At 50.7% G+C, this 12,222-nt stretch overlaps 1 protein-coding gene across 1 annotated transcript in view; it reads right to left on the bottom strand.

The window, feature by feature from the left end:
• DLEC1 (DLEC1 cilia and flagella associated protein) overlaps positions 1-12,222 on the bottom strand; it is a 45,934-nt gene that overhangs the window by 9,245 nt on the left and 24,467 nt on the right. Inside the window, exons 12-20 of the mRNA XM_037501558.1 lie at positions 11,940-12,102; positions 10,805-10,997; positions 9,992-10,050; positions 9,349-9,517; positions 8,830-8,923; positions 8,509-8,639; positions 8,255-8,413; positions 6,727-6,866; positions 48-201 (exon numbers count right to left, since the gene is read on the bottom strand). Of these exons, the coding sequence (XP_037357455.1) occupies positions 48-201; positions 6,727-6,866; positions 8,255-8,413; positions 8,509-8,639; positions 8,830-8,923; positions 9,349-9,517; positions 9,992-10,050; positions 10,805-10,997; positions 11,940-12,102 (1,262 nt within the window). The remainder of the gene's footprint in view (positions 1-47; positions 202-6,726; positions 6,867-8,254; positions 8,414-8,508; positions 8,640-8,829; positions 8,924-9,348; positions 9,518-9,991; positions 10,051-10,804; positions 10,998-11,939; positions 12,103-12,222) is intronic.

Genomic DNA, 12,222 nt, shown 5'->3' with positions numbered 1-12,222 from the left:
GCAATGTCCCCCAGCGACACAGCCTCTGGTGTGGAGGGTTCTCTCACCTTGCCCCAGTGGAAGTGGGTGGGCAGAAGTGTGCCATTGATGAGGGTGACAGCTGTTTTTGTGGGCACACCCAGGTAGAGCTGGCTGACCTCCACCTGGCTGCTCTGCAGGTACACATAGGGCTGCTGCACCTCGGCATACACGGGCAGGTAGCTGAACCCAGGAAATACAAGGCATACTAGTCGGAAGGGAAGAGATAAAACCATCCCTATTTACACATAACATTTTATTTAGAAAATCCCAAGGAATCTATACTTTAAAAATGTCTAGAACTAAGTGAGTTCAGCAAATTTACAGGGTACAAAGTCAACACACAAAACTCAACTCTATGCTAGCAGCGCACATGTGAAAACCACTTAAAAAGGCATTTCCGTAAATCCAGAGAACGGAGCAAAAAAAAATAAATAAATAAATAAAAGCACAACAGCATTCATTGAGGTGAAAAAAAGTCATATGGCCCTAGGAAGGTCCTGAGGGAATCACTGGATATAAATATTGACACATTTAGTAGCTTCTTGTAAGAATGAAGGAAATTACATCTTTACATATTATATCATATTATTTACATCATTAAATATTATGACATCTATCAAAAGAAATATATTGTTGGTCTTTATGGGTGTAAAGTAATAGCTATTGTGAAAATTTCAATTGTCCAAAATGTCTCCCCTTAAGATTCTGGAAGTTGAGGTTATTTTAACATGTACGTGTGTGTGTGCACACACATATGCTTATAACGTATATGAAGAATTTGTTATGCTAGGAAAGTTCATCTCCTCAACATGCAGTATAATGAATTATTAATTGTTTGATTGTCAGTTTTCAATAAAAATATGATCAAAGCGGTAAAAAAAAAATAAACAAAAAGGCATTTCCATTTACAATTGCATAAAAATGGAAATACGTAGGTATAAGCCAAACAATGCATGCACAGGACTGGTGTGCGGACAACAAAACATAGCTAGAAGAAGGTAATCCAGAAAGAAATGATCACATGGAGAGAGATACTGGGTCATGAATTTAAAGAGGCAACACTGTAAAGATGTTAATTCTCCCCCAAATTGATCTGTAAGTTCAAAACAATTTTTATCAAACTCCCCTAAAACTTTGTAGACAAAGATAAGCTTATTATACAATTTATATGGAAAGACAAAGGACAAGAATAACTAAAACGATTCTTAATAAAGCGGGAAGGGCCACACTGTACTGTGGATGCCAGGGCTTACTGCAGGGCTGCGGTAATCAAGACAACAGGCCAGCGGTGGTGGGGGACATACCCCGCTCGATAAAACACAGACACCCCAGAAACAGACCCACACCAATTTGTCTCAGTTTTTGGTTTGGGGTTTAATGTATGAGGAATGGAGATAACATATATTCTGCTTCTAATTTTTAGACACTTTCAGATCACAGGCAGCTATCACACACACACACACACACGTACACAGACACACACACACATAGCCCAGAGGGATTCTGTGCACACCTGGATTTTCCCAGTGGTGACATCTTACATAACTTTAGTATAATATCACAACCAGGAGATCAACGTTGCTACAATCCAGCAATATCATTCAGCCCCCACCAAGTTGACATGCACTTAATTGTGTGTATTTACTTCTGTGCAATTCCGCCACATTGTAGAGAGAAACAAGACAGGAGCACCAGTGAGACAGAAGTGTTCCACCACAAGGACACATGGCACTTGATGCCCCTCCTCGCTCCCTTTCTCCTTGCAACCTCTCCTCTGTGCTCCAGCTCCATAGCTTTAAGGAGGCTGTATCGTCACATAATATGCAACGTTTTGAGATTTACTTTTTTTTGCCAAGAATAATTCCTTGGAAAGCCACCCATGCTGAGTGTATTTGAGTGTATCGATTATTTGTTCTTTTTATTGCTGAGCAATATTCCATGATATGGGCGAACAACAGTATATTTAAACCATTCACCCCATTGCAGAAAACAATTCAATGGGGGAAGGATAATCTTTCAATTAATGATGCTGGAGGAATTAGAATATCTACAGGCAAAAATAAAATTTCTGTCTACACCTCAGACTTAAATGAAAATTAACTCAAAAGATATTGTAGGGCCTCCCCGGTGGCGCAGCGGTTGAGCGCTGGGTTGCGAGGCAGCCCGCGGCCTCTGCGGCGCCGGTTCGATCCCCGGCTGCTCCCCGGCCACCGCAGGAGGGTCCCGCATGGCCACAGACCTCTCCTGCCGCCCGCTGCTCCCCTCAGCAGTGTACTTCGGTCCTTCTGCCTGCTCTGCTCTCCGCTCTGGCTCTGGTGAATTCTCTCACCCTCCCGCGCTTCTGACTGTACCCAGTGCTTGTATAAACAAAAAACAAACAAGCAAGCAAATAAATAAAACATGCCTCTATAAAAAAAGATACTGTAAATTTGAGTGTAAAACTATGAAACTTTTAGAAAGTGATAGGAGAAAATCTTTAGGCCCCAAAAGCACAATTCATGAGAGGGAAAATTCTATGAGCTGGACCTCAACAAAATGAAAAGCTTTTGTTCTGTGAAAGAGGCTTTTTCTTTCAAAAGACAAAATTACTGACTGGGAAAAATATTAAACCATATACAGGACAAAGGGCTGGTTTCTAGACTGCATAAAGAACTCTTAAAACTTGAGAATAGGGCCTCCCTGGTGGCGCAAGGGGTTAAGACGCAACCTATGAAGCTGTCCGCAGACACTGCAGCAGGAGTTCAATCCCCAGCCAGGGAGCAACCCACATGGTGCAGCAGACCTCTCCTGACTCGCCCACTGCTCCCCTCAGCAGTGTGCTTCAGTCCGTCTGCCTGTTCTGCTCCCCACTCTGTCTCTGGTGAATCCTCTCACCCCCTGTACCTCTGGCCTGTACCCCAGCTGTTGTATGCATAAATAAATCTTTAAAAAACAAACATGCACTGATCGTGTAACCCAACAGTCCTACTCCTGAATATTCACCCTTGTCCACAGAAAACCCGATATACAAATGGCAGGTTTATTTTAACATCCCAAACCTGGAAACAGCCCAGTTATCCTTCCTTTGGCGGATGCTTTAACAGACATACTCACACTACAGAATTCCTCGCAGCAGGAGTGGACTAGTGCAACTTGGAGCGCTCTCAAGGGAATTATGCAGAGTTTAAAAAAAGGGAGGGGAGGAATCTCATTATATCCTGTATGACCCCATTCATAGAACATTCTTGAAAAAAATATTCTAGAGAAGGAGAATTTTGGTTTGCTAATTCCCAAGCCTTTGACATACCCAAGCCTGGATCTGAGTCGTTCTCTCCCCAGCATGTGTTCTCTACTGCCTTGTATCATGCCACAGCATTTTTTTTTTTTTTTTTTTTTTTTTTTTTGCTGAAAGCAGATGTAACACGGGGAAACTGGAGCTGATACAGACAGAGCTCCAGTGCCAGGTTGTCTGTTTACCTGGCTGGGAGTTGGGCTGTAGTTACTGTTTGCTGTCGCTGTAGGTGTCTGAGGCTGAGGTTTCCTCTGGTGTCTTTGTTTTTGTCTTCTTGGTTCTCTCAGCTGCAGCCCTGTTACACACACGGCCCTGGCCCCGGGGTGGTGCGCTCCAGGGGAAGGAAGTGTGCTACCATCCTGACAGGTCTCAGTCTTCTAGTGGCCTTTGCCCCTGGGCTGTGACCTTCACCCATGTGTCTAAGTGTCGCCCCCTCATAGATGACACAGGAAGGCTAGAAGGATGCAGGGGTTGGGTCATTTTCCTTCCCCCATGTCACATAAAGCTCTGGTGAAATCCTTTCGCTCCCTGGGTAGGACTGGCCTGTAGAGAATACTCTGGGCTCATTACAAAGTGATTGCTTTTCCTCTGAGGATATTTTAGAATGGCAACGTGCTCCCTCGCTCCCACACCAAACTACAGAATTTTTCTCCAGTTTCCCAATGAGAATCTGGCAAATAACCAGAGTTTTCAACTCTCAAGATAGACCACACAACCTCCAGCAATCTGCTGAGCTCCTGCTCAAGCTTCTGCTGTGGGTAAACTGGTCTGTATTCTCTGTATTTGCCTATGAATTCAGTTTCTGGGGAGGGTGGTGCAACTAAGAAAAGCTATTGTCTTTCAGTTGGTTCAGCTATTTCCATGCTATGAGGGCAAAAGCAACAATTTGCATTAATATAAAAAAAGGGGGGCCTGGGGGGGGGCGCAGCGGTTGAGCGCTGGGTTGCCAAGCTGCCCACAGCCTCTGCAGCGCCGGTTCGATCCCCGGCCACCGGAGGAGGGTCCCACATGGCGCGCAGACCTCTCCTGCCGCCTGCTGCTCCCCTCAGCAGTGTACTTCGGTCCTTCTGCCTGCTCTGCTCCCCGCTCTGGCTCTGGTGAATTCTCTCACCCTCCCGCGCTTCTGACTGTACCCAGTGCTTGTATAAATAAATAAATAAATAAATCTTTTAAAAAAATTAAAAAAATTTTTATCTCTCTAAAAAAAAAAGGAAAAAATATAAAAAAAGGGACAAAAATGACACGATCATTTTAATAGATGCAAGAAAAGATTCAACACACTCTAACAACTCCTTAAGAAAAAACAAAAAGCAGGGCCTCCCTGTTGCTGCAAGGGGTTAAGCACTGCACTATGAAGCAATCCACAGCCTCTGCAGCACAAGTTCGATCCCCGGCTGGCCAGAGAGAAACCCACTTGGCGAAGCAGACCTCTCCTGTCTCACCCACTGCTCCCCTCAGCAGTATATTTCAGTCAGTCTGCCTATTCTGCTCCCCACTCTGTCTCTGGTGAATCCTCTCACCCCAGCACCTCTGGCCTGTACCCCAGTTCTTGTATGCATAAATAAATCAATCTTAAAAAAAAAAAGCAAAGTAGAGGGAACTTCCTCAACCTGATAAAGGACATCTACAAAGAGCCTACAGTTCACATCATACTTCATGGTGAAAAACTGAGCACTCTTCTTTCAAGAAGAGGAACAAGACAAGGATATCCACCCTTATTACTCTTATTCAACATGAGTGCTGGGTCCATTATGCAGGTCAGCACAGAGAAAAGCAGGAGCTGAAGGACGGGAAGGTGACGGGGGAGAGGGAAGGGATGGAGGAGGAGAGAGAAGAAGACCAGACAAAGGACAAGGTCAGAGGCCCCCGGCCCTCAGCAGGGAGGGAGTGCCCGGTCACGTGAGCCAAGGATTCTCCTTTCGCCTAAGCTGATCACATCTCTGTTTTCATCACCTGCAACTGCACACTTGCTGGCTAGAAGAAGACAAACCAGAGATGGGAAGGAAAGCAGCAAGGACTTAATAAAAGGCACCTTCCCTGAGCAGACAGACTTAACCTTCATAATTAAGGCCCAGGAGGTGCCATGTAGGCCCAATGAGGGAAGAATCATTCCGAGATCTGGTACTCGGGGAAGAGCACATTCTAATGAGACACTAGTGGTACCGACCTCTCCCTCCACCAAATGGTCAAAGTACAAAAGGCCATAAACTATCTGTCCCCGTGAGGGTGGGAGGCTGTGGGCACTCTCGGATACCGGAGGGAGAAGTATAAAATGGCACAGACCTTGGAGAGGGTAACGCAAAAGTATCTGCACAGATTTAAAATGAGCAGTTAGGGGGCCTCCCTGGTGGCGCAAGGGGTTAAGCCTCAGCACTATGAAGCTATCGGCAGCCACTGCAGCATGAGTTTGATCCCCAGCCGGGGAAGTGACCCACATGGCACAGCAGACCCCTCCTGTCTCGCCCGCTGCTCCCCTCAGCAGTGTTTTTCAATAGATCTGCCTGCTCTGCTCCCCACTCTGTTTTCAGTGAATCTTCTCACCCCCCCACCTCTGGCCTGTACCCCAGTTCTTGTATGCCTAAATAAATCTTTAAGAAAAAATGAAATGAGCAGTTAAATGTTTCTATAATGAAAAGCAAAATACAGAAGCACATTTATATTTCCATTTACACAGATATATATACTTATATGTATTTCTATTTATATAGTATAAATATCTACATAATTTAAAGCATAATAATTAAAGCCACCAGTGTACGTCTCTGCCCAGCTTAAGAAACAAGACACCATCACCGGCCAGCTAAGACGGTAAGATTTGGCAAGGGCGAGGAGATGTGACCGAGACATGGATGAAACAATATCTGCAGTGATTTGATAATTACCGAAGGCAGGTGATGGGTAGGTCCGTGGGAGGCAAGTTACGCTATTCTGTCTTTGCTTCCCAAAAAGGAAGTAAAGAAAGAGGGAGGGGAAGCAGGAGAAAGGAAATATCCTCCCAGAATGCAATGGTATTTGCTCATTTAAACAGACCCCAGACAGACCACAGCCCGCGTGTGCCCGTCCTCCCGGGGCTGGATGCTGGTTTTCACGGCTACGAGCGTGCCCACGCGAGCACGGGGCTCCCAGCAAGTGTGTGCATGTCCCTGGGAGTGTATCTAGAAGGGCTGAAGCCGGGTCACTGGGCATAAACAGCGCGTTTCTAGGTCACGATAAAGCGGGAATAGTCGCGCTCATCTCCACTCCTTTAGCGCACACAGTCTAGGAAGAACCACCCCAGCGTGTTACTAGTGACGTATCTCCAGGTCATGGGTTTTCTGTCATTTCCAAATTTTACAAAATAAACATCATCAATACCTTTACATTCCGAAAGGTACGTGGTGCAAACACCGAATACCCGTAAGTGAGCTCTCCTGGTGCGCCCCACTCCCCCTTACCTGCAGGGCCCGTTCATCACCTCCAGCTCCAGGACCGTCTGCAGGCGCTGGCAGCACGAGGCCTCCAGGGTGACGCTCACCCTGCACTCCCCCAGAGGGTGGATCTGGCCGCTGGAGGGCTCGATGTCCAAAGGAGACACCTGATGGGAAGATCAACCCAGAAGGAAGAGTGAAGCCACTTGGCGTTGGAACCAGGGTTGCCCCCCAAAGCTGCCCCTTCCAAAGACCGTCTGCAGGTGGGGAACGTAGCCGAGCAGTGTCAGTGTCTCGGGATTAAGAGAACAAACTCATCTCCAGAGGCAGATCAGAGGAGGGGAGGCAGAGGAACATGCTTCGGGGGCAGAGGGGTGGGTGTGGTCACTCTCGGAGAAGCAGGTCAGGACCCCGCGGGTGTTGAAGGAAAGCCACCAAGTCAGTTCCCTGGCAAAGGTGGGAGGCCTGGGCAGGCCGTCCAGGAGGCTCTTCAGGCCCAGCTCGCAGGAAGTGTCTCTGAGCTCCCCAGAGCCCAGGCACTAGAGCCTGCGCCCAAGCCCAGCGGCAGGAGAGCCCGTTTGCTTTCTGTGTCTTTGTTCCTCCTGAGTGTCCCCTTGGAGCCCTGGGGCTCTAGCTGCACTCTGAGGCTGGGTTTCTGGGTCCCCGGCCTGAGAGCATCTAATTTAAAACCCCAAATCTCAACATGAATTTTGAGAGTTCAAAAGAATAAAATGCAAGAACTGTAAAGACAGGATTCCTACCCGGCCTCAATTATGACACACATCTTAACATAAAAACTGACATTTGTTTCAATTATAAAGTGTAGTTATCTCAGTGGGTGAAAGGAACAGGCTGGCATTTGGAGAACTGGAACCTGATCTGATTCCACCAGCCACCAGCCGCGTGGCCCTGGGGACGCCCTCGTCCCTCTATGAAATAAGCCGGCCGAGGTCTGCAAGTTTCCGGCTGTGCTCTGGCAATTCCCTGGGATTCCTTAGAAGGTCCTAGTCAGGGGAATGGAAGGAGAGGAAGGAGGTTGGGGCACTGGGTGCCCAACAAGGGGGTATTTTCTGCTTTTATAGTAAAAAGAAGTGAGTGGAAGTGAATCTTGGATTTTCTTTTTGGTGCCTGTGAGTTTGGGCCACAAGCCCGTGCCGAGCACCACCTGGTGGCAGATACTGGAACTGCAGGCACAATTCCCGGCGTTCAGAACCCCTGGGACCAGCCCTGGAAGCTCCCGGCCCAGCTCAGCTGCTCATTTTCTTCCTGACTCCCACCTGCTCTGACTGAGGGAGAAAACTATGTCCTATTTTTGCCTCAGGTGGAGAGAAAGAAACAGGAAAATCCAGTTTGGGGTTAAGTTCTGCTACAGAAACAGGGAGAACTGGGGACACTCCCAGGCCAAAGTCACCAGGCAGCCTTTTCTCCCAGCCTCGAGGTTTTGAAAGCACCAGGCCAAGTGTCAGGAGGTCACACACAGCACAGACACACCAGCTCCTGGGGGAGGGTGCCCCATGGCAGCCAGCTTACTTTCTCGGTCAGCAGCCTGACTTACTTTCTCCTGCCTTTCTTCCAGGCAATCCGGGCTCTCCTGCATGTGCCATACGGCTGGGAGCTGGCTGATGTTCTGTATCTGGATGGAGATCGTGGCTTTCTGCCCCAGGCGAAGCAAACCAAACTGGAGGGCTGAGACATTGATGATGAGAGCAGGCCCCTGAGACAGCCAGAGGGACCTGTTACGGGCCTCTTGGGAATGGGCTCTCTGCCCTACCCCTGCCCCCTTTCTGGGCCACCTGGCCCCACCAGCACCTTAAACGCCGCCTCGATGTGCAGCACCACCGGCAAGGGGGAGTCTTTGATTTCACACAGCAGGTCGTGACTGGTCGGCCCAGGGACACCCCCGGTAAAGCTCAACACAAAATACTCGACCTCGCTGGGTTCTAGGAGAAAGGGGGAAAAGCAAGAGGGGCGGAAAGGAAGCCAGGGCAGGGTCCTTCTGGGGCTGGGCCCAGATGCCTGGTCTCTGCTGACCAGGTCCACGGACAGCACGAACCTCTGAGCGGGCCCCTTCACTGAAGCCTCCGTCCCCAGCCAGCCCCTGGCCTGACCCTCCCGCAGTCCCCGAAGTACCTATGGCCCCCACGCAGGGCTCCACTTCAATGATGTGCACGTCGCTGATCTTCCCCCACGTGTATCTGATAGGGGACTTGCTGTTGTTCCACATCTGGAAGACACACCCCAGCCGGGCTCCCCAGGTATTGCCCTTCATGTCAAACCTGTACCTACTAAAGGACTGTGGGCTCACAAAAGGTCCTCCTGACACCCTCCCAGCTAATTCCTGGCTGTCCAACAGGCCTAACACCACATAGCGGGGTTAGTGGGCACCATATTCTGCCCAGGACCTACAAACGCTGGAATGGGTACTGCAGCTGATCTTCCAGAAGATGCTGGGAAGCTGAGAAGATGAGACGGACGTGGCTGGCAAGCTCAGCAGCTGTGCTGAACACACAGGTGCAGGGGGCCTAGGGACAGGCTCACCCTCTGTGTAGTGGTTGCCACCACCCACGCCTCCAGCCGCCTCCTCCCTACACTCACGCCCAAGTTCAGCAGCACCTCAGCCAGCCTGGCCTGGGGAAGGCAAATACGCACCTTAAACTCTTTCTTCACATTTATGCCAATGTAGTTCTCCCCAGGGATGAGGAGGGCATATGGTTCTAAGAGAACCTGGAATGGTTCTGCTGAGCCCTTCACCTCGATTTCCAGGACAATCACGTCATCCAACGTATAGGAGGGCTCCTCCAGGTTTTCCAGTTGTGAACTAAACACAAACCCACCATGAGCAAGGAGCCAAAATAGCCTAGGAGCATGGGCCTCACCTCTGTCCCATCTCTGCTCTCATGAAAAGAAAATGCTCCTCTAGCCACAGCTCCCCCAAATCTGAGGCCTCAGCTGATGCCCTGACCCATTGCCTCCAGGACCACAGTGGCGTCCAGCCTGGGGTCGCCCCATGAGGCTGACTGCAGCCCCACCTCGACAGGGCAGAAGAGCTGCCAGAGCTGCTTGCCTTGGGGGGGAAACCTTCCCGTTGGTTCCCACCATCCAGGGGCTGCCAACATGGCTGCCCAGTGGTGACAGTGACCTGGAGCTCCCAGGTTCCAGGGTGGCCTCTGCTTTGATGACAGTCCCACGAGCCCTGTTTCCTGCAGGCTCCCCAACCACCACCCACTGTATTCCTGGCTGCCCCACGGGGAGGGCAACAGGAACCCCTGCCCACCCCTCACCCAAGGCTCACCTCACGGGCTCTGGGATTTCCTCAAGCACCAACTGGAACACACTGTGAAAATTTCTCAGCTGCAAGACACACACAGTAGTACCCTGAAAACAAACTGTGTGCCAGCCAGGCTGCCCTGCCATGGCAGGACTGCCACGCCCCTCTGCCCCACCACCAGAAGGCCTTCAAAGGAGCAGCTGCCAGGCCGGGAGTGGGACTCAGGGCTGGTGTTTGCCCAGACTGGAGTGCCCACTGCAGCTGGGCCTGGGAGGTGGGGGAGGCTCTCCGGACCTGATGCTGTCCCTGGGCAACGCCCTCTATGGATCTGAGCACCACAGCGCCCCGGATAAACATTGAGGCCCCGGGTGCTTGGCTGACATGACAGGCCTGCTGACCAGGGTCCTGGAGCACCCATCACGCCCAGTTCTCATTCCCACTTCCCTGTTTCCTGTGGTGCTTTGAGCTGGAGCAGGAAGCTGTGTTAACCTCCCCCAGGGAGCCTGCCTCTCCCTCTCTCTGGGGGTGCTGCAGGATGGGCGAGGATGGAAATGCCATTGACAGAGTAGAAATACAGAAGACCCCAGAGCTCAGGACAGGAGCCTAGGGTCTCACTGCTGTTGAGGTATGTGTGCAGTCAGGGCCAGGCAAAATGAGTTGCTTTGTCCTGCACCCCAATCCCATCCTCTAGCCCCACTTTTCGTTAAATACGGGCCTTGGCAGGGTCCCAGAACCTCAAAAGGTCCAGCTGTGGCTTCCAGTGTCACTAAAGAACCATCATGGAGGGTAAAAAGGTGGCACCCCATCACGGGGTTACCAGGATGGCCCCACATTAACCTCATGAGGAGAAAAGCTCAGGGTGAACTCGTGGTCTGTGTGGGGGTTGAAAACCCCCCACTGGGGCGTGATGGAGAAGGCGGTCTCCCTGTCGGGGTGGCACTTGATGCTGTCGGCACTGTAGGCTTCTCCGGGCATCAGGGGCTTCAGGTTGGGCTTCGTGATCTGCCAGTGGAAGGCCAGCTCCACATGCCTGTGGGGGCAACCTTGACAGTGGGCAGCAGACCCCAGGCCAGGCCCCAGGCCTGCCAGGCCAGTCTGCCCGCCCTGTGCCTGGCCTGCCTGAAGGAAAGTGGGGCTGGGAGAAGCTGGGCCAGGGGGTTCAGACTGGAGCCCTCCTAAGACCCACCTCCTCGGTCACATGGATTTGGGGGAAACGACAAACACGAGGACTGGTGCTGTGACCGTTACGCTGGAGAAGCAGAGCCACCCCCGGAGAGCAGCAGTTCTCTGCAGTGTCTCTGACCACACGAGGATCTCAAAGGTTTGCCACGTCGACCCACCCCTGCCCGCAGGCTCTCCAGCTGTGGTTTCCCAGGACAGCTCTGTCCACAAAGGAACATGCCCACGGCTGTCCACGGGAGACAACTCCATGGTGGTGGAAGGGTCAATGCTAATGGCAGACAAGTGCTGCTTCTCCTGCTTGGGAAGGCCTGGGGACATCTGGGGTCATGGCGGTGCCCAGGATGGTCAAGAAATAAAAGGCAGTGAGAACTGGACCCACAGGCCACAACTGAACCTGCCCTCATGGCCAGGGCCGGACCTCTCTGGAAAACTTCCTGGCTAAGGATGGTTTAGGATAATCCAGAGCAGCACTGTCTGAGACAACTTCCTGTGGAGATGGAAATCTACATCTGCTCTGTCCAGTAGGAGAGCCACTAGCTCCACGTGGCTACTGAGGACTTAAAATGTGGCTGGTGCCACTGAGAAAGTGAGTTTTAAATTGTATGTATCTGATTTCAATTGAAATAGCCACATGAGACCTAATGGCTACCATGAGGGATGGTGTAAATCTGGATCCTTCTATTCTGTGCCCAGACTCCTCCCTGGCACTTGGAAGGAACCTCTGGCGAACTCAGGTCCACATGAGGCAGAAAGGGCATGTTTGGGGAGGTACTACCCAGGGGTCACTCACGTAGCATTTCTAATAATCAGCTGTTTCCTGGCTGTGGACTGAAGGTTTTCAGGCTCAAAGCGTATGAAGTGCTGGGCTGTTAAGTCTGTGAACTCCCCTGGCTCCGGTTGACTTTTTTCACCAGAAACATAGACCAGATCCAATGCAACCAGCTGCCCGATTCCTGACAAAGTAGGGCAGCCAAGTTTCAGGAGGGCTGAGATCAGGACTCAGGGGCCTTGCCACTATCTACAGGCAACAAGCTTTATCACCACCCATGGAGTGTACACAAGAGGGGAACAGT

Source organism: Talpa occidentalis, unplaced genomic scaffold, assembly GCF_014898055.3.
Source record: "Talpa occidentalis isolate TD23 unplaced genomic scaffold, MPIMG_talOcc4v2.1 talOcc4.10, whole genome shotgun sequence".
Taxonomy (NCBI): domain Eukaryota; kingdom Metazoa; phylum Chordata; class Mammalia; order Eulipotyphla; family Talpidae; genus Talpa; species Talpa occidentalis.
Note: the sequence above shows the minus strand (reverse complement) of the source record. Positions and strands in the feature narration are given on the sequence as shown.